General features: G+C 45.3%; 1 protein-coding gene across 1 annotated transcript in view; it reads right to left on the minus strand.

The window, feature by feature from the left end:
- LOC132824525 (CUGBP Elav-like family member 1) overlaps positions 1 to 25,632 on the minus strand; it is a 177,724-nt gene that overhangs the window by 130,943 nt on the left and 21,149 nt on the right. Inside the window, exons 3-4 of the mRNA XM_060839161.1 lie at positions 4,288 to 4,475; positions 2,309 to 2,391 (exon numbers count right to left, since the gene is read on the minus strand). Coding sequence (XP_060695144.1) covers positions 2,309 to 2,391; positions 4,288 to 4,465 — 261 coding nt within the window. The 5' untranslated portion in view covers positions 4,466 to 4,475. The remainder of the gene's footprint in view (positions 1 to 2,308; positions 2,392 to 4,287; positions 4,476 to 25,632) is intronic.

The raw sequence follows: 25,632 nt of genomic DNA on the forward strand, positions 1-25,632 counted from the left end.
TTTCTTCCGGTATTTATAGTGGTCTGTCCTTGCCGCTTCCGGGTGTCAGTTTCAGCTCTCCGCTGTAGTGGTTGGTATATTGGATCCAGGTCGATGTGTTTGTTGATGGAGTTTGTGGATGAATGCCATGCCTCTAGGAATTCCCTGGCTGTTCTCTGTCTGGCTTGCCCTATGATAGTAGTGTTGTCCCAGTCGAATTCATGTTGCTTGTTGTCTGCGTGTGTGGCTACTAGGGATAGCTGGTCGTGTCGTTTCGTGGCTAGTTGATATTCATGTATGCGGATTGTTAGCTGTCTTCCTGTTTGTCCTATATAGTGTTTTGTGCAGTCCTTGCATGGTATTTTGTAAACTACATTGGTTTTGCTCATGTTGGGTATAGGGTCCTTTGTTCTAGTGAGTTGTTGTCTGAGCGTGGCTGTTGGTTTGTGTGCCGTTATGAGTCCTAAGGGTCGCAGTAGTCTGGCTGTCAGTTCTGAAACGCTCCTGATGTATGGTAGTCTGCAAACTTACTAACTATACCTCCTATGTTCACATTCAAATCATTTATATAAACGATGAAAAGTAGTGACCGCAGCACAAATCCTTGTGGCACTCCACTGGTCTGAAAAGCAACCCTCTGCTACCACCCGATGTCCTCTATCTTCAAGCCAGTTCTGTATCCAAATGGCTAGTTCTCCCTGTATTCCATGAGATTTAACCTTGCTAAACAGTCTCCCATGGGGAACCTTGTCGAACACCTTACTCAAGTCCATGCAGGTCATATCTACTGCTCTGCCCTCATCAATCCTCTTTGTTACTTCTTCAAATAAATTGCAACGTCTTCAACACCTCCACTTCTCCATGAAATTGTGTTCCAGCACTACACTTAATCATCCAACAGGTCTATACATGTTAACATAACCTCCTTGCTTTTGTAATGTGTCACTATTGATATAATCCAGGATGCTGTACATTTTGTTTCTCTGCATTATTCCCAACAAAACAAATCAATTCACATTACTTTAACTTGAATTTCATCATTATCTTACTTTTTACTTTTAACACTGTCCACCTCTCAGTTCACAAAACATGGAAGTTTTTCTAATTTGCAAATTCACCAAGTCCAGGCCATTAATATGTACCAAGAGGAGTAAAGATCCTAACACCAATCCCGAGGGAAGTTGGGAGTTAATCCTTTCAAAAAATTCAAGGCTGAAATAGATATAATTTAATCAGTAATGAAATCAAGGTTTATAGAGATACGGTAGCAAAATGGAGTTGAGGGTTTTCAGATCAGCCATGATCTCAAAGAAAGAGCAAAGAAAATTTACAGCCCAGGAACAGACCCTTCAGTCCTCCAAGCCTGTACAGATCCAAATCCACTGTCCAAACCTATCGCCCAATTCCTAAGGATCGGTGTCCCTTTGCTCCCCACCAACTCATGCATCTACCCAGACGCACCTTAAATGAATCTACTGTGCCTATCTCTGCTGCCAACACACTCCAGGCACCTACCGTCCTCTGTGTAAAGCACTTTCTGCGTGCATTCCCCTTATACATTTCTCCTCTCACCTTGAACACTCTGGGGAAAAGCTTATCTCGATCCACCCTGTCCATACTCTTCATGATTTTGTAGACCTCGATCAGGTCACTCCCTCAATCTCCTTTTTTCTAATGAAAACAATCCTAATCTAGTCAACCCCTCTTCATAGCTAACACCTTCCTTACTGGGCAATACCCTTGTAAACCTTCTCTGCACCCTCTCCAAAGTGTCCACATCCTTTTGGTAATGTGGCGACCAGAACTGTACACAGTATTACAAATGCAGCCGAACCAATGTCTTGTACACTTTTAACATGGCCTGCCAGCTCTTATACTCGATACCCCGTCCGATGAAGGCTAGCATACTATATGCCTTCTTGACCACTCTATCCACCTGTGCAGCAACCTTCAGGGTACAATGGACCTGCACTCCGAGGTCTCTCTGCTCATCAACTTTTCCCAAGGCCCTTCCGTTTAAAGTATAATTCACTCTAGAATTAGACCTCCCAAAATGCATCACCTCACATTTGCTTGGATTGAACTCCATCTGCCACTTCTCCACCCAACTCTCCAGTCTATCTATATTCTCCTGTATTCCTTGACCCTATGCTTTCTGCTACTCCATCAATCTCATTGACTAGCAGAGCAGACTTAAGAGGCCTTATATGAAGACGAAGTTCCATGTTTAACGACAGGCACAGTATTCTGTTAATTTGGTTCCGAAGACACAACTCTCACAAAGTCGACGCCAGTACCTGACCTCTTAAATACCACAGCACATACTTACCCCAGGCAGAATCTTCATATTGTGAAGAGCATTTTGTGCTTCCAGGGCTGCCTTACGTGTATAAAATGTTACAAAGCAACAGCCTAAAAAAGAAAGGCAAAGAGTAAACAGTAAGAATGCTTCCCTTCGCTTATGACCCTTCTCACCTGCTCTGGCATTAATTAATTATTGACCACTCCAGGTGTTGTGAACATGCCAAGCTGCAGAAAAGCAGCAGTGCCCTATTTGACACTTCATCCTGCCTTTTACTGACACAAACCTGTGTAACAGCCTCTCAGATTGGGTGTTAACTCCACTTCTCACACACCATGAAAGCTGCAGCTGTTATGCAACTGTTCAGCAACTGCAGCTTCCCCACCAAATGCACCAGCAACATCCCTTATAAGGGATCCAGAGCACACAGCTATTTGAGCCATCTGTAGTCAGCACACTCAATACAGCTCAGCTCTTCTCCAGTCCTCCTTCCCTGATCTGAAATGTATTACCATTCTTGACAACTACATAACAAACAGTATTGATTAAGGGGAACCAGCGGATATAAGTGCATTTGAATTTCCAACCAAAAAGATTCATACCCACCTGGTTTTCACCTTCCAACCCACCAACCTCCAGATACAATGCATCATCCTCTGCCATTTCGGTCACCTACAAACAGGTCCCACCACCAGTAATATATTTCCCTCCCGACCTCTATCTGCGCTCCGGAGAGACTATTCCCTCCGCAATTCCCTTGTTAGGTCCACGGCCCCCGCCTAACCCACCCTCCACTCCCGGCACCTTCCCTTGCCACTGCAAGAATTGTAAATCTTGTGCCCACACCTAAGATCCCAAAGCATCCTTCTACATCTGGCAGAGATTTACCTGTACTGCCACCCACGTGATCTACTGTATCCTTTGTTCTCGGTGTAGTCTCCTTTACATTGGGCAGGTAGGATGCCAACTTGTAGAACGTTTCAGAGAACATCTCTGGGACACATGCACTAAACAACCCCACCACCCTGTGGCCAAACACTAACTCCCCCTCCTACTCCACAAAGGACATGCAAGTCTTGGGTCTCCTGCACTGTCAAACTCCAGCCATCCAACGCCTGGAGGAGGAACGTCTCATCTTCCGCCTTGGAACACTTCAACCACATGGGATCACAATGTAGTTTTCCCCAATTTCTTCATTTCCCCTCATCCCAGATCCAACCTTCCAACTTGGCACCGCCCTCTTGAACTGTCCTACCTGTCCATCTTCCGTCCCACCTATCAACTCCACCCTCCCCTCTAACCTATTACCATCACACTCCACCTCCATCTACCTATCGCACTCCCAACTACCTTCCTCCCACCCCCCCATCCCCCACTCCCCACCACCCCCCCTGTCCCCCAGCCCCACACCCCCTTCCATTTAACTGCCACCCCCTCATTCCTGAAGAAGAGCTTATGCCCGAAACCTCGACTCTCCTGCTCCTCAGACGCTGCCTGACCTGCTATGCTTCTCCAGCACCACACTTTGAGTCTGATCTCCAGATCTGCAGTCTTCACTTTCTCCTTTTTACAGAGGGGGTCAAGGCCATTAGATCACATCTGATCTTACTGAGGTGGAGGCGGCTAAAGGGTAAATGGTCCACTCCTACTCCTATTTTTATTGAGTGAATGGCAAGATTGAGAATTAGGATTGTATTTTTAAAAATGCTGCAGGCATCAGTACCCAGAACTAAAAGAATCTTAGAATTACACAAGTTGAAGGGGCCCCAGAAGTAAGCACAGCGTAAGAGTTTTGGGTTCCTAACAGCCCAGCCTCTGCGTGTGGATACACCAACCACAAGGCAGTATAGCAATTTGCCCTTGACGAGGAAGAATGCAATAATTGAAGCCGCAGAAAACACACAAATTGTGTGGAGTTCAACCTTGTATTTATTGACAGCCTCCCAGAAACCTGGTGTTTGCAGGCATATACTAAAGACGAAATGCTACAAATTTAGCAAGCTCACCTTTACTCTGAGGGGGATTCTGACTCCTGTCTCGAAGCACATTGATTTCATATACAGCGCCATGCTGCTCAAAGAGCTCCTTCAGTTCCTTCTCTGACCAAGACCGTGGAATCTGACCGACAAACATCTTGATGGAGTCGATATCGGGCTGGTCGGGGTGATCCAGAGACCCATTCATCTTCTTCGATCTAGGCAAAGGAGAAGTAGCATCATGATTAAAACTCACAGACCAACAGATGTGGGGGAAGCATTAGGTTGTGCTGGGTTACAGAAAGTGGTGAAGCGATGCGGCAACAAGACAGCACACTTTCAGCAGCTTCTCTGGTAGAAGCTAATGAGCACTCAATTAAATGCTCCCTGGCTAAAGTCTTGAGCCCACCTTTCACCAATCTAAAACTCTGTGCAGTTTGAGGTCATGACACTCATATCAAATCCCTTCCAATATGCCTCCTGTCAAGACAGAGTTTTTGAGCAATCCTGCCTCCTGATTATAAAATCAGATGACAGAAGACACACTGCACTCCATCAAGTACGTGCCATGAAAAACATGATACAATCTACACTAGTTCCACCCTCCCACACTAGGCCCAGAGCTCATCCAAGTTCTTTTTAAAAGATTATGAGGTTTCCTGCTTCAACTACCCTCTCAGACAGTGTTTTCCAGATTCTTACCATCTTTTGGGTGAAAACGCTTTTCCTCAAATCTAACCAAAACATCTTGCCTTTCAATTTAAAATTATGCCCCTCAAGCCTGTCCACCAAAGCACAAGTCAGGAGCATGATGGAACATTCCCCAGCTGCCTGGATGAGTGTAGCTCCAACAACACTCAAGCAGCCTGACACTATCCAGGGCCAAACAGCTGACTGATTGATGGTGAGGGGAGTGGAGGCTGTGTCAATGTGCAGTCGCAACAATATGTACCAGCTATAAGAATGACTGCAGAAATTCGTCAAGGCTCTTTAGACCACACCTTCCAAACCCACGACAATACTCCAACAGATCTGCTACCTGCAAGTCACCCTCCAAGTCACTCGCTATCCTGACTTGGAAATATATCCACCTTCTATCAGCAAGTGGTGGTTCTCCCAAGTATCTGCTGCCTTTTTCCTTTTAGATGTAAGTGACTGTGGGTTTGCCTAAGGATATTTGGTGAACTTCTACAGTGCATCTTGCAGATAGTACGCAGTGCTCCCTCTGAGTGCCAACGGTGGAGGGACAATGCTTGTGGATCAAGGCAGCTGCTTTGTCCCTGATGGTATCAAGCTTCTTGAAAGTTTTTGGAGCTGCACTCCTCCGGGAGTGGGGAGGATTCCATCACACTCCTGACTTGTGCTTGGAGATATTGGCAGGCTTCGGGATTCAGGAAGTGAGTTGCAGCAGTGTTACTAGCCTCTGACCTGCTCTTTGTCTTTACACTGTAATCTAATTCAGCTTCTGGTCAAAGGTAACCTGCTAGATGTTGGTGGTGGGAAATTCACCATTAAATGTCAAGGGGTAGTGGTTAGATTGTCTCTTATTGGTGATGGCCATTGCCTGGCATTTGTATCCGTGAATGTTATTTGCCACGTTCCAAACCCAAGCCAAGATATTGCCCAGATCATGTTGCATTTGAACCGGTTCAGTATCTGGCGAGTCCCAAATGGTGCAATCATCAGCATAAACATCCACACTTTGACCTTATGATGGAGGGAAGTGTCGAAGCAGCTGACGATGGCTGGGCATGGACACTACCCTGAGGAAATCCTGCAAATACAACCAAACTTTGTGCCAGCTGTGATTCCAAACAGCAGAGACGTTTCCCAAGACCTATTGATTATAGTTTTGCTAGGGCTCCTTGATGTCAAGGGCAGTTTTCTCACACCTCACCTCGAGAATTCAGTTCCTTTGTCCATGCTTGAATCAAGGCTGTAATGAGATCAGGAGCTGAGCAGGACACAGATAGGGGTGGGGAGAGAAATATATCTCTGGTGGTGGGGTCTGATTGCAGGTAGCAGAAACAGCGGAGGATAATGCTATATCTGGAGATAAGTGGGGTGAAAGTGGGGGGGGCGGGGGGTCCATCCTTGTTGCAGTTGGAGGGCTGGGGTTCAAGGGCAGAGGTGCAGGAAGTGGAAGACATGCGCTGGAGGGGATTGTTGATCATGTGGAAGGGAGATTGCAGTCTTGAAATAGGAGGCCATCTGGGATGTCCTGGAGTGGAATTCCTCCTCCTTGTAGTAGATACAGCAGAGGAGAAGGAATTGGGAATAAAGGATCATGTTGGGAGGTGGTTCAGTCCAGGTAGCTGTGAGAGTCGGTGGGACTAAAATTCCTATCTGTGTTGAGTGGGTTGCAGAGTGGAGGCAGAGAAGTTCAGAGGGAGGTGTCCGAGATGGCCCAGGTGAACTTAAGGTCAGGGTGTCAGGTGAAAGTGAAGTTGATGAACTGTTTAAGTTCCTCATGGGAGCACGAGATGGCGCCAATACAGTATTCAATGTAGCAGAGGAAAAGGTGGAGCAATGTAACTGTGGAAGATGGACTGTTCCACATTTCTTACCAAGAGGCAGGCATACCTGGGCCCATGCGGGTGCCTATGGCAACTGTTTTGGTCTGAGGGAAATAGGAAGTTTCAAAAGAGAAGGTGTTGATGGTGAGGACCAGTTCTGCCAATTGAGTGAGTGTCGGTGGAGGGATATTGGTTGGGTCAGCGGGAGAAGAAGAAAAAGAGGGCTTGGAGACCTTCATCAGCGCAGATGAATGCATACATGGACTGGATGTCCATAGTGAAGATGAGGTATTGGAGGCTGGGGAAAAGAAAGTCATGGAGGAAGTGGAGGGCATGGGCCATGTCCTGAACATATGTGGGGATCAAGGGGGACAGGGCGATGTCGCGATATGAGGACATATGTTTGGTGGGTGGACCAGGTGAAGACAGGGGTAGTCAGGTTTGTGGAGTTTGGGGAAGAGGCAGAACCGGGCGATGTGAGGTTCAGGGACTATGAGGTTGGAGGCTGTGGGTGAGAGAGTTCCTGAGGTGATATGTTTGTGGCTGGTCTGGGATATGATGGTTTGGTGATGGGAGGGGAGGTCGTGGTCAAAGGGGTGGTAGGAGGTGGTGTCCATGAGTTGGCGCCTGGCTTCAGCTGTGTGGAGGTCAGTGAGCCCATGACCTCCATAATCATGAAATGCTTCGACAGCCTGGTCATGGCCCACGTCAACTCTGGTCTCCCAGTCTAACATGAGCCTTTACAATTTACCTAGCGATGTAACATGTCCACATTTCCCTGACCCTGCACTCATCCCTGGAACATGTAGACAACAAGGACACCCACATCAGACTCCTGCTCATCAACGGCAGATTCCTGAAGAAGGGCTCATGCCCGAAACGTCGATTCTCCTGCATTCCTGAAGAAGGGTTCATGCTCGAAACGACGATTCTCCTGCTCTTTGGATGCTGCCTGATCTGCTGTACTTTTCCAGCAACACATTTTCAGCTCTGATCTCCAGCATCTGCAGTCCTCACTTTCTCCTCCTGCTCATTAACTCCAGCTCCACCTTCAACACCATTATCCCATTCAGACTGATTATACCTAACTCTCGGCTCCGCCCTCTGCAACTGGATCCTCAGCATTCTGACCCATGGACCGCAATCAGTGACGATAGACAACAGCACCTCCTCCATAATAACACTCAATACTTGAGCCCCCCAAGGATGTGTTCTCAGACCCCTTCTGTACTCCCTGTACACCCACGACTGTGTTGCCAAAGTCAAAAAGAACGGCATCTACAAGTTTGATGACACCACCACCGTGGTAGGACAACGATGCGTCACAATACAGGAAGGAGATAGAGGTGATGCGGTGCAATGAGAACACCCTCTCTCTCAACCCCGGCAAAAGTAAAGAACTGACTTTAGACAGAAGGGAAGAGAACAGACCCTCCCCATCCCCCTCCCGCACATCAAAAGAGCTGAGGTTTGACAGGGTGGAGAGCGTCAAGTTCCTAGGAGCGACGACAACTGACAATCTCTCCTGGATTCCTGCATAGATGTGACAATCAAAGAGGCACAACAATGCCTCTTCTTCCTTCAGCAGCTCACAAAATATGGCATGTTTATAAGACCCTCACCAACATTTACAGATGCACCATTGAAAGCACACTGTCTGGGTGCATAACGGTCTGGTACAGCTGCCCAGCACCCGTAAGAAACTACAGAGGTTGTGAGCACATCCAAGACCATCACTGAAACCAAGCTTCTATCCATGGACTCCCCTTATATGGCCCGTTGCCGCAGAAAGATTGTCAACATCAAAGGCCCATTGCACCCCGACAATGCTCTCATCCAACCTCTTCCATCAGGCAGAAGATACAGAAGCTTGAACACACATACCAGCAGGTTCAGGAACAGCTTCTTCCTTGCTGTTGTTAGACGAATGAGTGGACTCCCTAATTTCAAAGTCAAGATTAGTGTGGTGCTGGAAAAGCACAGCAGGTCAGGCAGCATCCAAGAAGCAGGGAAAAAAAAATCGAAGTTTCGGGCAAAAGACTGATTCCTGGAATGGCGGACTGACGTACAAAGACAGACTGAATTGGTTAGGTCTATATTCACTGGAATTTTGAAGAATGATGGGAGAGAATCTCACTGAAACCAATAAAAATCTAAAAGGACTAGACAAAGGTGAGTGAAGGAAGGATATTACTCAATACTGAGGAGTGAAGAAACAAGGATTTGATTAAGGAAGTTTAAGGAAACATGGTAGGCCATCGAGGACTGAGAGGAGGAGAAAACTCTTCATCCAGAGAGCAATGGGTCTATGGAATTCTCTCCCAGTTGAGGTCAAAGCATCGAACAGGACATAATGGCAAGAATGCAGCTCGGGGCGGGGCTGGGCAGCGTGTGATGGAGACAGGGCTGGGCAGAGCGTGGCCTCGAGGGTGGGACCGGGCAGAAACGTAAGCTTGTGCGTGGAGTCAGGAGGAACGCAAGCTTGAGCACGGACCAGGCAGAGCACAAACTCATGAGCAGGTTGGGTGGAATGCAAGCTCATGCGGGAGCGCTGGGCGGAATGTGAGCTCAAGGAGATTGATTGAAAGTACAAATGAGGACTGCCTCAACAGCAAGCAAAAAGGTGCAATGATCATGCAGAGAAGGTGTGAGGGCAGTACAGAGAGTAAGTGATGGGACAAAGTGAGTGAGAGCTGCGCAGAAAGCATGAGAGAGGACCAGACGGATATTGAGCAAGAGAATACTGGGACCGTACAGAGAACAAGCAATCAAGTTTGAGTGTCCGAGGATGGGAGACAGAATGATCAAATGCTAGCGAAGCATGTGCATGACAGATGCTGATCATAAAGCCCGAACAGTATGAGCCACACAATGCAGAGACATTGGGCTTTGTACTCACACAGAATTGGAACTCAGGGTGCAGTGGTCCACCATCATCTCCGGTAAGAAGTCCAGTTTGAAGGAAGACATTATCAAAGGCAAGGTTGAGTGTGTGGCGACAGGTTTCACCCTTGAGAAGGCCCACAAGTTTTCCAAACAATGGAAATAATTCTTCTTTAAAAAGAAAATCTCTGCAGATAGATGGAGACAGGTGCAGCAGGCTCGGGCACAGCTCTTAGTCAAGAGTCTGTGTGTGTTTTCTTGAGACCTCAGACACGACAGGGGGGAGCAGCTGGAGAACAGGGGAGGGGTGGGGAGGGGGAAAGTTGAGTATTGTAGGACCCGTGAGACACGTAAAGGACAGCTCAGACTGAACAAACACACTGCAGCAGGATGGAGCAGCAACTGGATGAAGCGGGAGGCAAAGTAGCACATACAGTCTCACCCTAGCACACAATAGAAACGCTGAGCCATCAGGGGCTTTGTAGAATGTACAACCATAGCAGTACAAAGTGCAGTGTCAGGCAGATCCAATGTCAGATTGATCACGATATGGTCGCTTGATGTTTGGAAATAAAAGCTGGCTGGTCATTTTAATTCATTGTTAATGTCAGTCAGCCTGACATCAGCACAGTGCTAAGTTGTTTTCTGTCACACTGGATATCGGTTGAGGGTAATCAGGCCTTAAATAAGGCTGGCAGGTATGTTGATAATTGGCTCCCAGCACCAGCCAGATGCCTACAAACAAAATGGTCCTCCCACAGACAGGATGGTGGGGGCAGGGGGTATATGGTCCCCAGTGACACCTTCTACAACACGATGGGAGAAGAGGAACGATCGAGCTGTAGTTTGAGCTAAGCTGGAGTGCTAGGGTACAAACAAGCAATCAATGAGGTGCAGTTACCAGAAGGGGAATGATTCAGTAGGCCATGTAAACCTAAATCAATGTCACGCTGAGACATTGTTAAATTACCAAAGACGAGATGTTGTTCTGAAGCCTTGGTTGATATCCCAGCTCTATGTATCAAACTCCAGAGCAAACATACCTTTTTTTCTTCATTCAAGTCATTTCCATAAACTTAAAGAGTTGCGGTCCTCATACCAATCTCTGCGGCACACCACTGTTACTTGGCAAAAGCAGCCATTTATTTCCCTGTGAGGTAGCCAACCTTCTCTCCACGCCACGTTAAACCCTACACCAGGAGCTGTGTTCCTGCGACCATCTTACAAGCAGAAACTGAAAGATCAGAAACAGTGCTGGCCCGAGGCAGTGGAACAGTTTCTGTGGGACTGCTTGGAATCGGTGGTTTGGTGGTAGGCAACCTAAATGACTATACCACTACTGTTACAGATTTCATTAGCAAGTGTGCAAAATAAAAAACGCCAAACAAGTTAGTCCAAATGTTCCCCAACTGGAAACCTTTGAAGAATCAGGACGTCCATTGCCTATGGAAATCCAGGTGTGTGGAATTTAGGTCAAATGACCTTAACCTTTGCAGGAAACCCAGATCCAACCTCCATAAGGCCATTAGTGATGCCAAGAGGTAATCCTGGCCTAAGCTAGACTCTCTAACCAACCACATGGGACACCCATCATTTGTGGCAAGACCTACATGACATAATGGTCCGCAAAGCAAATAGCAAACCAAAATACATCTGTGATGCACTCAATACATTTGATGCTCACTTTGAACAGAAGATCAGCGAAACAATGTCACCTGCCCCAACTGCCTCTGATGCACCTGGTCCTGAAGTCACTGCTGCAGACGTCAGATCAGTCCTTTTGACAGTGAACCTTGGAAAGTCCGCCCTCAGCCGTGCACTCAGATGCTGTGTATATCAGCTGGCAGGAGGTTTCACTGACATCTTTAACCTCTCCTTACTTACTACAAGCTTTAGTCCCCAACATCCCGGTACTAAAGAAAACTCATGGAGTGTTCCTCAATGATTAACTCCGAGTGGCTCTGGCGTCCATAATAATGAAGTGTTTCGAGAAGTTAGTCATGGCTCAGCTCTAATCTCCCTACCTGCCTCATTCTCTTGCAATTTGCCTTCTACCGCAACAGATCTATGCCAGACATCATCTCCCTGGCTGTACACTCATCCCTGAAACATCCAGATCACACCTGGATCCTATTTATTGACAACAGCTCTGCCTTCAACACGAATTCTAACCAAGCTAAACTCCAAACTCTGATACAGAGGTCTCTGCTCCACTCTCTGCAACTGGAGCCTCGACTTCCTGCCCTACAGACTACAATCAGTAAGAATAGGCAACAACACTTCCTCCACAGCAATCCTCAACTCCGGCTCCCCGCAAGGCTGCGGACTCAGCTACTACACTCTCTATAGACTCATGACCGTAAGGACAAATTTCATTGTTAACTCAATCTACAAATTCTCTGACAATGCCACCATTGTCAGCCAGATCTCAAACAATTATGACACAGAAAGAGATAGAGTGCTTGGTGGCAAAGTAAAAGATAACCTCTCCCTCAATGACAGCAAAAAATAAAGAGAGCTGGTCATTGACTTCAGGAAGCAAAGTGGAGGTCACGTCCCTGTCTACATCAATGGTGCTGAGGTGAAGATGGTCAGGAACGTCAAGTTTCGAGAAGTAACAATCACCAACAATCTCTCCTGGTCCACCCACATCGATTCAATGGTCAAGAAAGCAATAACACCTCTACTTCTTCAACAGACTAAAGTAGTTCAGCATGTCCACAAAAACTTACCAATTTTTACCAATGCAACATAGAAAGCGTTCTACCTGGATGCACCACAGCTTGGTATGCCCAGGGCAGTAAGAAACTATAGAGAGTTGTGAACACAGCCCAGTCCATCCTTCTGTCCACACTTCTCTCTGCCTCGGCTTGGCAGCAATTTAATGAGAGACCTCTCCCATACCGGTTATGATCTCTCCTTAAAATTAGGGAAGTAAACAAATGGCAAAGGGAATGGTGTGGGGAACAGGGGTTCCATTTCATGGGGCACTGGCATCAGTTTCCAAATAGGGGGATCTGCACTGTTGGGACAATCTCCACCTGAACCGATCTGGCACCAGTGTTCCAGTGAAATAGAGTGGTCACTAGGACTTTAAACTTGTGATTCGAGGGGAAAGGAAAGAGAAAATGGCAAGAAGTAGGATGATAAATAAAAAGGTGAGCAGCAGGTTAGCATGTGTGCAGGAGGGTTTAAGTTCAAGGTAGACTATGAAAGGAGCAAAAAGGAAGGATAACTCAGGAGATATCAGAGATGGTCAAAATTATAAGGGGATGAAAGCTAGCATACAGACATTTCACTGAAATGCTTGTTGCATTCATAACGAGGCTGATGAGTTAACAGCACAAATCATCACAAATGAATACGATTTGGTAGCCATTACAGAGACATGGTCATGACTGGGAGTTAAACATCCACGGGTGCCAGACTATTTGGAAGAACAGATGAGGACAACACCATGGCAGTGCTGAGAGATGATATAGGCTCTAACAAGAATGAGGTTGAATCCATTTGGGTGGAAATTAGAAACTCTGAGGAGAAAAAGTCACTGATAGGCGCAGTCTATAGGTCACCAAATAATAACACCACATTGGGGCGGGCAAATAAACAAAGAATAATTAATGCCTGTAAAAATGGTATGGCTATTATCAGCAGGGATTTTAATCTACATGTAGATTGGTCGAACCAGCTCAGCCAGTGTAGCCTTGAGGAGGAGTTTGTTGAGTGTATCTGTGATAGTTTTCTTGAACAGTATGTAATGGAACCACTGAGGGAGCCAGCTATCCTAGATCTGGTCCTGTGACAGGAATGATTAATGACCTCACAGTTAGGGATCCTCTTGGAAGCAGTGATCACAGTATAGTTGAATGTAGAATACAGTTGGCGAGTGTGAAGATAAAATTCAATACCAGGGTCCTGTGCTTGAACAAGGGGGACTATAATAGAATATAATGGAAACAAAGATTTTATGGTGGGACAGTTGACAAGCAGTGGAAGACTTCCAAAGAAATTTTTCAAAATGCTCAGCAAAAGCGTATTCCAATAAAAAGGACGGACTGTAAGAAAAGAGGTAATCTGCCATGGGTGTCTAAGGAAGTAAGAGAAGCTACCAAATTGAAAGACAACAGATGGTGGCGGTTGACGGAAAATGTTCATCCTGGAATTCAGTTACTAGTGGTGTACCCCAAAGATCTGTTTTGGGGCCACTGCTGTCATTTTTATAAATGACCTGGATGAGGGCCATGAGGATCTGAAACCTAAATAGAGGCTGAGATAACTAGTTGCTGTCAGGAACAACCACTTCATACATTCTCTTACTAACTCTGGTGGAAATAAAATGGCTTCTTAATACAAATAATATAACAAAATGGCTTCTAGGCTGCAAATTGACAATTCTGCTCAAAGCTGTGTAAAATGGCTTTTAACCCTGCTATTGCTGCATAATTGACTAACCCCAGTCTGCCTCAACAAAGCAGACAATGCTTCCTTTACAGCATAGAAATAACTAGACTGGATAAGACATTACTGGCCATCCTTCCAGTGCAGGTGCACAACCTAGGTTCATTAGATAAGAATGGCTTGAGTGTTAGAAAACAAAGTTGGTTCCCAGGAAATTTCACTGGGTTGAGTTGCTGTCAATAAAACCATTCTGTTAATTAATTGATAATTATGTACGATTATGGCCTGTACCTCTCTTTAAGAAAAGTATAAGCCATGTACACAGCTCCTCTGAGGAACACCGAAGTGTTTAACCTCTCTGTTTCTGGACAATCTGTGCCCAGATGTACAAGAAATGAAGTGTGCAGTCTTAAAGAACCAGACCGATTGCTAGTGTTTATTGACCAATCTGGGAAACCGAGACACTCCGCCAGGGATCGAGATCTTCAGGTATAAAAGGATGGGTGAGTAAATTTGCAGTTGACACGAAGGTCGGTGGAGTTGCGGATAGTACTGAAGGATGTTGCAGGTTACAGAGGGACAAAGAAAAGCTGCAGAGCTAGGCTGTGAGGTGGCAAATGGGGTTTAATGTAGAAAAGTGCGAGGAAGAAGGGTTGGAATATAAAAGCACCGTTGTGCTACTGAGACTTTATAAAGCTCTGGTTAAGCCCCATTTGGAGTACTGTGTCCAGTTTTGTCCCCCACACCTCAGGATGGACATACTGGCACTGGAGCGTGTCCAACGGAGATTCACACAGATGATCCCTGGAATGTTTGGTCTAACATACGAGGAAGGGCGGAGGATTCTGGGATTGTATTCATTGGAGTTTAGAAGATTAAAGGGAGATTTAATAGAAACAAGATAATACATGGCTTGGAAAGGGTGGACTAGGAAATTGTTTCCGTTAGGCGAGGAGACTAGGACCCGTGGACACAGCCTTAGAATTAGAGGGGGTTAATTCAGAACAGAAATGCGGAGACATTTCTTCAGCCAGAGAGTGGTGGGCCTGTGGAATTCATTGTCGTAGAGTGCAGTGGAGGCCGGGACGCTAAATGTCTTCAAGACAGATATTGATAAGTTCTTGATGGCACAGGAATTAAGGGCTATGGGGAGAATGCTGGTAAGTGGAGTTGAAATGTCCATCAGCCATGATTGAATGGCGGAGTGGACTCGATGGGCTGAATGGCCTTACTTCCACGCCTATGTCTTATGGTCTAACAGGAATAAAGAGTACAGGGCTAGTGATAAGATTCCCGGAAGTGTAGATGAGCAGAGAGATCTCGGTGGACGCCCCCACCACTGAGTAAAGAAACTACCTCTGACATTTGTCCTATATCTATCACCCCTCAATTTAAAGCTATGTCATGCTAGCCATCACCATCCGAGGAAAAAGACCCTCACTGTCCACCCTACCTAACCCTCTGATTATCTTATTTGTCTCAATTAAGTCACCTTTCACCTTCTTCTAACGAAAACAGCCTCAAGTTCCACAGCCATTCCTCCTAAGAATATCAGGCAACATCCTAGTAAACCTCTTCTGAACCCTTTCCAAAGCTTTCACATGCTTCCGATACTACAGTGACCAGAACTGTACACAAATCTCCACATGTGGCTGCACCAGAGTTTTGTACGACTGCAGCATTATCTTGTGGCTCCAAAACTCAATCTCTCTACCAATAAAAGCTAACACATCGTACGCCTTCTTAACAACCCTACCAATTTGGGTGGCAACCTTCAGGAATCTATGTACAACTCCCCTGTCACTCTTGCTCCTATCAAGAATCATCTTTACTATCCTGTCCTCTACATCTCTGGAACTATTCGGACGCCTATAGAAAACTCCCAACAGGGCGACCTTTCCTTTCCTATTTCTAACCACCTCAGTAGCCGAGTCCACAAATGTCCTTTCTGCCACCATGATACTGTCCTTGATTAACAATGTCCACCCCCACCCCGCAACCATCTTCTCTGTCCCTACTGAAACATCTAAATTCCAGAACCTGCAATAACGTTCCTGTCCCTGCTAAACCCATCTCCAAAATGGCCACAACATCGAAATCTCAGGTATGAACCCATGCTGCAAGTTCACCCACCTTATTCCAAGATGCTGCTGGCATTGAAGTAGACACACTTCAAACCAACTTCTTGCTTGCCAGTGCCCTCTTGTGACCTTGAAACCTTATTTCTGACCTCACTACTCTCAACCTCCTGTACACTCAAACTGCAACTTAGATTCCCATCTCCCTGCTGAATTCATTCCAAAGAAGAAGAAATTCGAGGACGAGGTGACAATGGCTGACAAGAGAAGTCAGGGACAACAGCAAAGTGAAAGACAAAGCATACAACATGGTGGGAAGCCAGGGGATTAGGATGCCTTTAAAAACCAGCTGAGGATAACTGAAAAAGCACAAAAAGGGAAATATGATGACAAGCTCGCTAAATCATGTAAAATAAGGTTGAAAGAGTTATTATTAGATACAGGTAGTTCTATGACACGTGCTTTGTCAGTGCAAATTGGCTGTAATGCAATTCATGACTTGTGGACATTACTGCATAACACAAACGGGTCCAGTGGGTTTTCTACAGCAGCTTCCCTTGGTACGACTTTCTATAGGGAGAGGTTGCAGAGGGACAGAACTGTCGTGTTATAACAAAACGCCCTGCATATAAAAGCTACGGCAAGAGTGGACATTCGACTGCTGGAAAGTAGTAGTAACAGGCAACAAAGAAATGGCAGAGGAACTGAACAAGTACTTTGCATCGATTTTCACAGTGGGAGACATTAGGAGCATAGCAGAATTCAAGAAAATCGTGACAGAGGTGAGTAAAATGAAAAGACTGCTGATAAAGTTGAAAGGTCTGAAAGTGAATAAATCACATGGATCACATTGACTACATGCCAGAGTTCTAAAGAAGCTAGCTGAGGAAATTTTAGAGGCGTTGGTGATGAGCTTTCATAAATCATTGGAGTCAGGGAGGGTCCCAGACAACTGGAAAATGGCCTCCTATTTAAGAAGTGAGGCAGCAGATAGGTTAGCCTGACCTCAGTCATTGGTAAGATTTGAGAGTCCATTATAAGGGTCAGATTGTGGAGTACTTGAAAGTACATGATAAAATATGGCTGACTCGGCACACTTTGTCAAGGGAGGTCATGCCTGACAAATCTGTTAGGACTCTTTAAGGATGTAACCCACTTCAGTAAATTTTCTTTGATCAATGGACACTTTGGCACAGTGGTTAGCACTGCTGCCTCACAGCGCCAGAGACACAGGTTCAATTCCCGCCTCAGGCAACTGTGTGCGTGTGGAGTTTGCACTCCCCATGTTTACTTGGGTTTCCTCCGGGTGCTCCGGTTTCCTCCCACAGTCCAAAAATGTGCAGGTGAGGTGAAATGGCCATGCTAAATTGCCTGTAGTGTTAGGTGAAGGGGTAAATATAGGGGAATGGGTCTGGGTGGGTTGCTCTTCAGAGGGTCGGTTTGGACTTGCTGGGCCGAAGGGCCTGTTTCCACACTAAGTAATCTAAGTAAAATGTTTTTTTAAAACTGAAACACAATGTTCTCTGGGAAATGTTGTGTTTACTAGTGAAGGTGCTTATCTAAGATTACAAAGAGATCTTAATCAATTGGGCCAACTAGCTGAGGAATGGCAAATGGAGCTTAATTTGGATAAATGCAAAATTTTGCATTTTGGTAAAAGAAACAAGGGCAGGACTCGTGCAGTTGATGGTAGGGCCCTGGGCAGTGTTGTAAAACAGAGAGACCTAGGGATTCAAGTACACAGTTCTTTGAAACTGAGGTACAGGTGAACAGGATGGTTAAGAGGGTGCTTAGTACGCTTGCTTTCAATGCTCAGACCACTGAGTACAGGAGTTGGGATGTCATGTTGAGGTTGTACAGGATAGTGGTGAGGCCACTTTTAGAGTACTGATCACCCTGCAATAGAAGATTATTATTATTAAATTGGAGAAAGTACAGGAAAGATTCAGCAGGACTTTGCAGGGACTGGAAGTTTTGAGTTATAAGAATAGATTGGATTTCTTTTTCACTGGAGTGTAGGAAGTTGAGGGGTGATCTTATAGAGGTTTATAACATTGTGAGGGGCATAGATAAAGTGAATAGCATAGCCCCTTTCCCTAGGGTGGGAGATTTCAAAACTAGGGGCATATTTTTAAAGTGAGAGGAAAAGAGTTAAAAGACACCTAAGGGGCAACATTTTCCACACAGAGTGGTTCGTGCACAGGAAGTGGTAGTTGCAGATACAGTTACAACAGTGAAACATTTGGATAGACACATGAATAAGGAGGGATCAGAGGGATTTGGGCAAAATACAGCAAAGTAGATTAATTTCGTTTTGGAAACTTGGTTGACATGGACAAGTTGAACTGAAAGGTCTGTTTCCGTGCTGTATGACTCGAGATAACAAGCAAGATAGACAAAGAAGAGCCAGTGCATGTGGTCTATTTGGATTTTCACAAGGCCTTTGACAAGGTGCCACACAGGAGGCTGTTTAATAAAATAAGAGCCCATGGTGTTAGGTGCAAGGATAGAGGTTTGGCTGACTGGCAGAAGGCAGACAGTTGGGGACGAAGGGATCTTTTTCAGAAATGGCAGCTGGTGACTAGTGGAGTTCCACAGGGAGTCAGTGTTGGGACCACAGCTATTCATGTATAAAATTAACAAACTAGACGAAGGAACTGATGACATTGTTGCCAAGTTTGCAGGTGAAGATAGACAGGTAGCATTGAGGAAGTGAGGAGGCTGCAGGTGGAGTTGGACAAGCTAGAAGAGTGAGCAAAGAAGCTGCAGATGGAAAACAATGAGAGAAAATGTGACGTTATGCATGTTGACAGGAAGAGTAGAGGCATAGACTATTTTCAAAATGAGAAAAGGCTTCAGAAATCTGAAGCATAAAGAAAGTTAAGATTAAAATGCAGGTTCATTTGGCAGTTAAAAAAACAAATGCAATGTTAGTAATCATTTCAGAGAGCTGGAATGCAAGAACATAGATGCACTGCTGAGGCTTTATGCAGCTCTGAACAGAATGTACTGAGCAGTTTAGGCCCCATAGCTAATGAGGGATGTGCTGGCATTGGAGGGGGTTCACCAGAATGATTCTAGGAATGAACAGCTTGTCATATCAGGAGTGATTAAGTACTCTGAGGCCGTACTCGGTGGAGTTCAGAAGGATGGAGTCAAGGGATCTGATTGAAACTTACAGAACTCTAAGGGGTCTGGATTGACTGAATATGGGGAAGCTATTTCACTACTAGAAGAGACCAAGACCAGACAGCACAGCCTCACAGTGAAGGGAGAACCCTTTAGAACCCTTTTGCTGGGCGGCACGGTGGCACAGTGGTTAGCACTGCTGCCTCACAGCGCCTGAAGACCCGGGTTCAATTCCCGACTCAGGCGACTGACTGTGTGGAGTTTGCACGTTCTCCCCGTGTCTGCGTGGGTTTCCTCCGGGTGCTCCGGTTTCCTCCCACAGTCCAAAGATGTGCGGGTCAGGTGAATTGGCCATGCTAAATTGCCCGTAGTGTTAGGTAAGGGGTAATGTAGGGGTATGGGTGGGTTTCGCTTCGGCGGGTCGGTGTGGACTTGTTGGGCCGAAGGGCCTGTTTCCACACTGTAAGTCTAATCTAATCTAATCTAAAAAAAAACTGAGATGAGGAGGAATTTCTTCAGCCAGAAGGTAGTTAATCTGTGGAACTCAACGCCACATCGGAGGCCAACTCATTGAGACTTGAGACAAAGATAAATATGTTCTTGATTAGTAAGGGGTTCAAGGCTGACGTGTCAAGGAGAATGGGTTTGAAAAACATATCAGATGTGATCGAATGGTGAAGATGACCCATTGTATGACTCATTGTATCCTTCACCAATATTTTACTGCTATGATTGAAGAACGATTTTAGTGCAACCTGCAACCCTTTCCTCACACTTGCTTAGCCTTCCTTATTTCAGCCTTGTCCTCTTCTGCATTTGAGATAATCTTCCTGATTCCTGTTACAATTATTATTTTTGAGTATGCATCATATAACTCCTTTTCCATCCTTACTTTCTCATCAATATCCTTTTCTAATACAGTGTGTTTACCTTTTCTTATATTAATATCTTCATCTATCATCTTGTTTCTTCACATGGATTCACCACATCTCTCCACATTTGACGCTTGCCCCTACTAATTTAAACCCTCTCTACATTTCCCAATAATGGGGCTCATAGAACACCAGCCCCAGCACAGTTCAGGTGGAGACTGTCCAGGAGTATACAGCCCACTTGCCCCATGTCTGGTGACATTGCTACATGACCCAAAACCCACTTCACCAACTTCGCCTTTGAGTCACCCACTGCTCGAACCTTACTCATGCTGCACCAACTTACATATAGTTCAAGTAATCAATTACAAACAATAACCTTTTGGTTCAGCTTCTTAATTTAGCATTGAGCTCCTCATACTGACGATGCAGAACCTCTTGCCTTTTCCTATTTATGTCACAACCACAACCACCAGGTCCACCTCATCACTGCAAGTCCTCTCCAGCCACGAACAGTTGTACAAATCTTGCAACTGTGTGGGCAACAACGTTGTCTGGGCTCTTGCTCTTTGTTGCAGAGAACAGTTCAATCTCCCTCACCAATATTGTCCATATTGTCATCAAATCCCTTTTCACTCCTCCCACGTGAATGTCTTCCATGGTGTACCACTGTGCCATGGTCAACTTGCTTATCACCCTATACCCTGTACTCTCATCCAAGGAGGCTGAAAGACTCTCCAAACTGTTGGGCAATTGCCTCCAGCTTATAACTTCTGAGCCAAAGCTAGTTAGCCGGAAATACTTACCACAGATATGTTTACCATGAATCGTGCTGGCATCCAGGAACTCCCACATGCTGCAGCCTCACTATTTTGATGCAATAAACAGATGCAGCAAATTTGCTGACATTTAGTGGACCATGATATTAGCTTAATACTGATTTAATACAATAAGCCACCAAAGAGTGGAAGCAGCATGGGAGAGAAGATCTGCAAACAATTTCAGGAAGATGCAAAATTAACAACAATATTGATAACAGGGCCAATAATCTTAATATAGACAGGGTAATAAACAACAGCATGCCAAAGAACATACATAACAGGGACAAAAGGCTTTTCTTGATGTGACATGGTTGTGGCTCTAATAGTGGGGCAGGTTGAGGGGCAAATGCAGCTGATTTTAAAGTGATGAGGATAGCAGTTGGATCAGTTATGGAAAAGCAGAAGGAAAAAGGTGAAGAAATGTCACTGAAAGAAAGCTAAATTTGGTGATTTGAAAAAGGATCTGGAAATGTCTGAAATTTCTTGGGGGCAGCGCAGTGATTCAGTGGTTCGCACTGATGTCTCACAGTGACAGAGACCGGCTTCGATGCCAGCCTTGGGCGACTATCTGTATGGAGTTTGCACGTTCTCCCCGTTGTGTGGGTTTCCTCCAGGTGCTCTGGTTTCCTCCCACTGTCCAACGATGTGCAGGTCAGGTGAATTTGCCATGCTAAATTGCCCACAGTGTTCAGCGACAGGTAGGTTCGGTGCATTAGTCAGTACAGGATAATAGCGCAAGGGTATGGGTGTTCGAAGGGTTGGTGTGGACTTGTTGGGTGAAGGGCCTGTTTCTGCACTGTAGGGATTCTGTGATTCTAAATGGTGGGCTGGAATCAAAAACTGATCAGCAAAACAGTGATCAAACAATGAGAGACCTTCAAAGTGGAGGTGGCCCTGAGAGAGAAGGCAGATTCTCACAAGGATAAAAGAAAAGGCATCAAAAGCTCGAGGTTGCTGGAAACAAACTATCAGGACAAGTTAAGGAAGTTTATGTAAGGTTCACAGTAGAGATGAGAACCAAATGAATATACAAAACTAAGAGTTTAAAAGGCATAGAGAGAGCTTGAGAATAGATTAGTGAGGAAGAAAGTAAACCAGAAGTATTTTACATAAAATAAAACATTGAACTAAAGTTGCTTAGGAGCTAAATAAAAAGGAGATTTGCTGGAAGCATGGCCAAATTACAAAATTAATGCTTTGCTTCAGTCTCCATCAATACAGGAACGTTGCCAATGTCATGGGAAAGGTGAGAGATAATATTCCAGAAGGGATATACTGGCCAACGTAACAGAGAGAACGCAAGGTGACAATAATGGAAGCTCTGGTCACGCCCTTTCAATCCTCCTTTGCTATGGGGTGATACCAGGGCACTACTAAATTGCATATTATATCTCTCCATAAACAAAAGGAGAAAGGAATTAATCTCGTAATTAGAAACCAGGGAACCTTGGTTGGAAGCGATCAGCTTCAACAAAATTATCATTTGGAAAGGCGGTGTGTAAATTTCTACTATGCCATTTCAGTTCCATGTTATTACAAACATACAGATTTTCCTTTGAGCTAAAGAACAAAGGAAATTTACAGGCCAGAAACAGGCTCTTCGGCCCTCCAAGCCTGAGCCAATCCAAATCCACTGTCTAAACCTATTGCCCAATTCCTAAGCATCTGTATCCCTCTGCTCCCCACCTACTCATGCATCTGTCCAGATGCACCTTAAATGAATCTACCGTGCCTACCTCTACTACCTCTGCTGGCAATGCGTTCCAGGCACCTACCTTCCTCTATGTTAAGTACTTTCAGCATGTATCCCCCTTAAACTTTTCACCTCATACCTTGAACGCGTGACCTCGTTATTGAATCCCTCACCCTGGGAAAAAGCTTTTCTCTATCTACCCTGTCTATATCCTTCATGATTTTGTAGACCTCAATAAGGACCCCCCTCAATCTCCTTTTTTCTAATGAAAACAATTCTAACCTACTCAACCTCTTTACATAGCTAGTACCTTCCATATCAGGCAACATCCTCATAAACCTTCTCTGCACCCTCTCCAAAGCGTCCACATCCTTTTGGTAATGTGGCGACCAGAACTGTACACAGTATTCTAGATGCGGCTGAACCAAAGTCTTGTACAATTTTAACATGACCTGCCAGCTCTTATACTCAATACCCCGTCCGATGAAGGCTAACATACTATATGCCTTCTTGACCACTGTATCCACCTGTGCAGCAACCTTCAGGGTACAATGGACCTGAACTCTCAGATCTGTCTGCCCATCAACTTTTCTCAAGGCTCTTCCTTTTATAGTATATTTCACTCTAGAATTAGACTTTCCAAAATGCATCACCTCACATTTGCCTAGACTGAACTCCATCTGCCACTTTTCCGCCCAGCCCTCCAGTCTATCTATATCCTCCTGTATTCTTTGACAGTCCCCCATGCTTTCTGCAACTCCAATCTTCATGCCATCTGCAAACTTACTGATCAGACCAACAGTGCCCTCTTCCATATTATTTATGTATATCACAAACAACTGTGACCCCAGCATTGATCCCTGTAGAACAACATTGGTCACCTTTCTTCATTTCAAGAAATTCCCTTCAACTACTACTCTGTCTCCTCGTGCTCAAACAGTTCTTTATCCACCTAACTCAAACACCCTGCATACCATGTGACTTCACTTTCTCCATTAGTCTACCGTGGGAACCTTATCAAACGCCTTACTAAAGGCCATGAATATGTCATCTACAGCCCTGCCTTCATCTATCAACTTGGTCATTTCCTCAAAGAACTCTAAGTTGGTAAGGCACAATCTCTCCCGCACAAAGCCATGTTGCCTATCACTGATGAGCCCATTCTTTTCCAAATATAAATAGGTTTATATTTGGTTTATACCTTCTGCAGCAACTTTCCCACCACTGACAACAGGCTCACTGGGTCTGTGGTTACCTGGAATATCCCTACTACCCTTCTTGTACAGGGGGGCAACATGAGCAACCCTCCAGTCCTCCGGCACCTCACCCATGTTTAAGAATGCCACAAAGATTCTGGGTCAGGGTCCCAACTATTTCCTCTCTCACCTCCCTCAGCAATCTGGGATAGATCCCATCCGGTTCTGGGAATTTGTCCATCTTAATATACTTTAGACTACACAACATATCTTCCCTCCTTCTGTCAACTTGATCCAGAGTAAACAAACTTTTATCTCTAATCTTAACATTCATCATGTCTCTTTCCTCAGTGAACACTGATGCAAACTAATCATTGAGAATCTCACCCATTTTCTCAGGTTCGACACACAACCTTTCTTCCTTATCCTTTAGTGGACCAACCCTTTCTCTAGTACCCTCTTGCTTCTTTAGGTCAGATTCCCTACAGTATGGAAACAGGCCTTTCGGGCCAACAAGTCCACACCGACCCACCAAAGAGTAACCCACCCTGACCCTATGTTTACCCCTGCCTAATGCACCTAACACTATGGACAATTTAGCATGGCCAATTCACCTGACCTGCACATCTTTGGAATGTGGGAGGAAACCAGAGGGCCCGGAGTAAACCCAAGCAGACACTGGGAGAATGTGCAAACTGCACACAGACAGTTGCCCAAGGCTGGAATCAAACCCAGATCCCTGGTGCTGTGAGGCAGCAGTACTAACCACTGGGCCACCATGCTGCCCCTTATATATGAATAATTCTGCTCGCCAAAGATATTTCATGATCCCTTTTAGCCCGCTTGATTCCTCGTTTAAGATTGATCCTACTCTCCCGTTATTCCTCCAAGGCCCGTTCTGTTCTTAGCTGCTGAGACCTTATGTACTCTTCCCTTTTCCTCTTGGCTAGTTGCATGATTTCTCCTGTCATCCACGGTTCACGAATCTTGCCTTTCCTATCCCTTGTTTTCAAAGGAACACGCCTATCCTGCACTATCTTTAACCTATCTTTGAAAACCTCCCACATTATCAAATGTGGACTTCCATTTAAATAGCTGCTCTCAATCCACATTTCCCAGCTTCTGCCGAATTTTGATATAATTAGCCTTGGTCCAGTTTAGTACTCTTCCCCATGGACTACACTTACTTTTCTCTACAAGTATTCTAAAACCTATAGAATTGTAGTCACTATACCCAAGGAAATCCCCCACTGCAACTTCTACCACCTGTCCTGGCTCATTCCCCAACACCAGGTCCAATATGGCCTCTTCCAATGTCAGACTATTGACGTACTGCTGTAGAAAACTTTCCTGGATGCTCCTTACAAATTCTACCCCATCCAGACCTCTGACACGAATTGTATCCCAGTCAATATTGGGACAATTAAAATCTCCCATCACCACCACCCTCTTGCCTCTACATCTTTCCATAATCTGTTTACCTATTGTTCTTCTACCTCACGCTCACTGTTGGGAGGCCTGTAATACAGCCCCAACAGTGTGATTGCACCCTTATTTCTCAGCTCCACCCATAATGCCTCACTGCTCAAACCCTCCATACTGTCTTCCTTTAGCACAGCCGTGAAATCATCCCTGACCAACAATGCAATTCCTCCCCTGCTTTTATTTCCCTCCTGATCCTGTCTGAAGCGTCTATATCCTGGAACATTTAGTTGCCAGTCTTACCCTTCCATCAACCAAGTCTGTTATCACAATAATGTCATATTCCCAGGCACCAATCCAAGCCCCA

This window comes from Hemiscyllium ocellatum, chromosome 18, assembly GCF_020745735.1.
Source record: "Hemiscyllium ocellatum isolate sHemOce1 chromosome 18, sHemOce1.pat.X.cur, whole genome shotgun sequence".
In the NCBI taxonomy this organism is placed as follows: Eukaryota; Metazoa; Chordata; class Chondrichthyes; order Orectolobiformes; family Hemiscylliidae; genus Hemiscyllium; species Hemiscyllium ocellatum.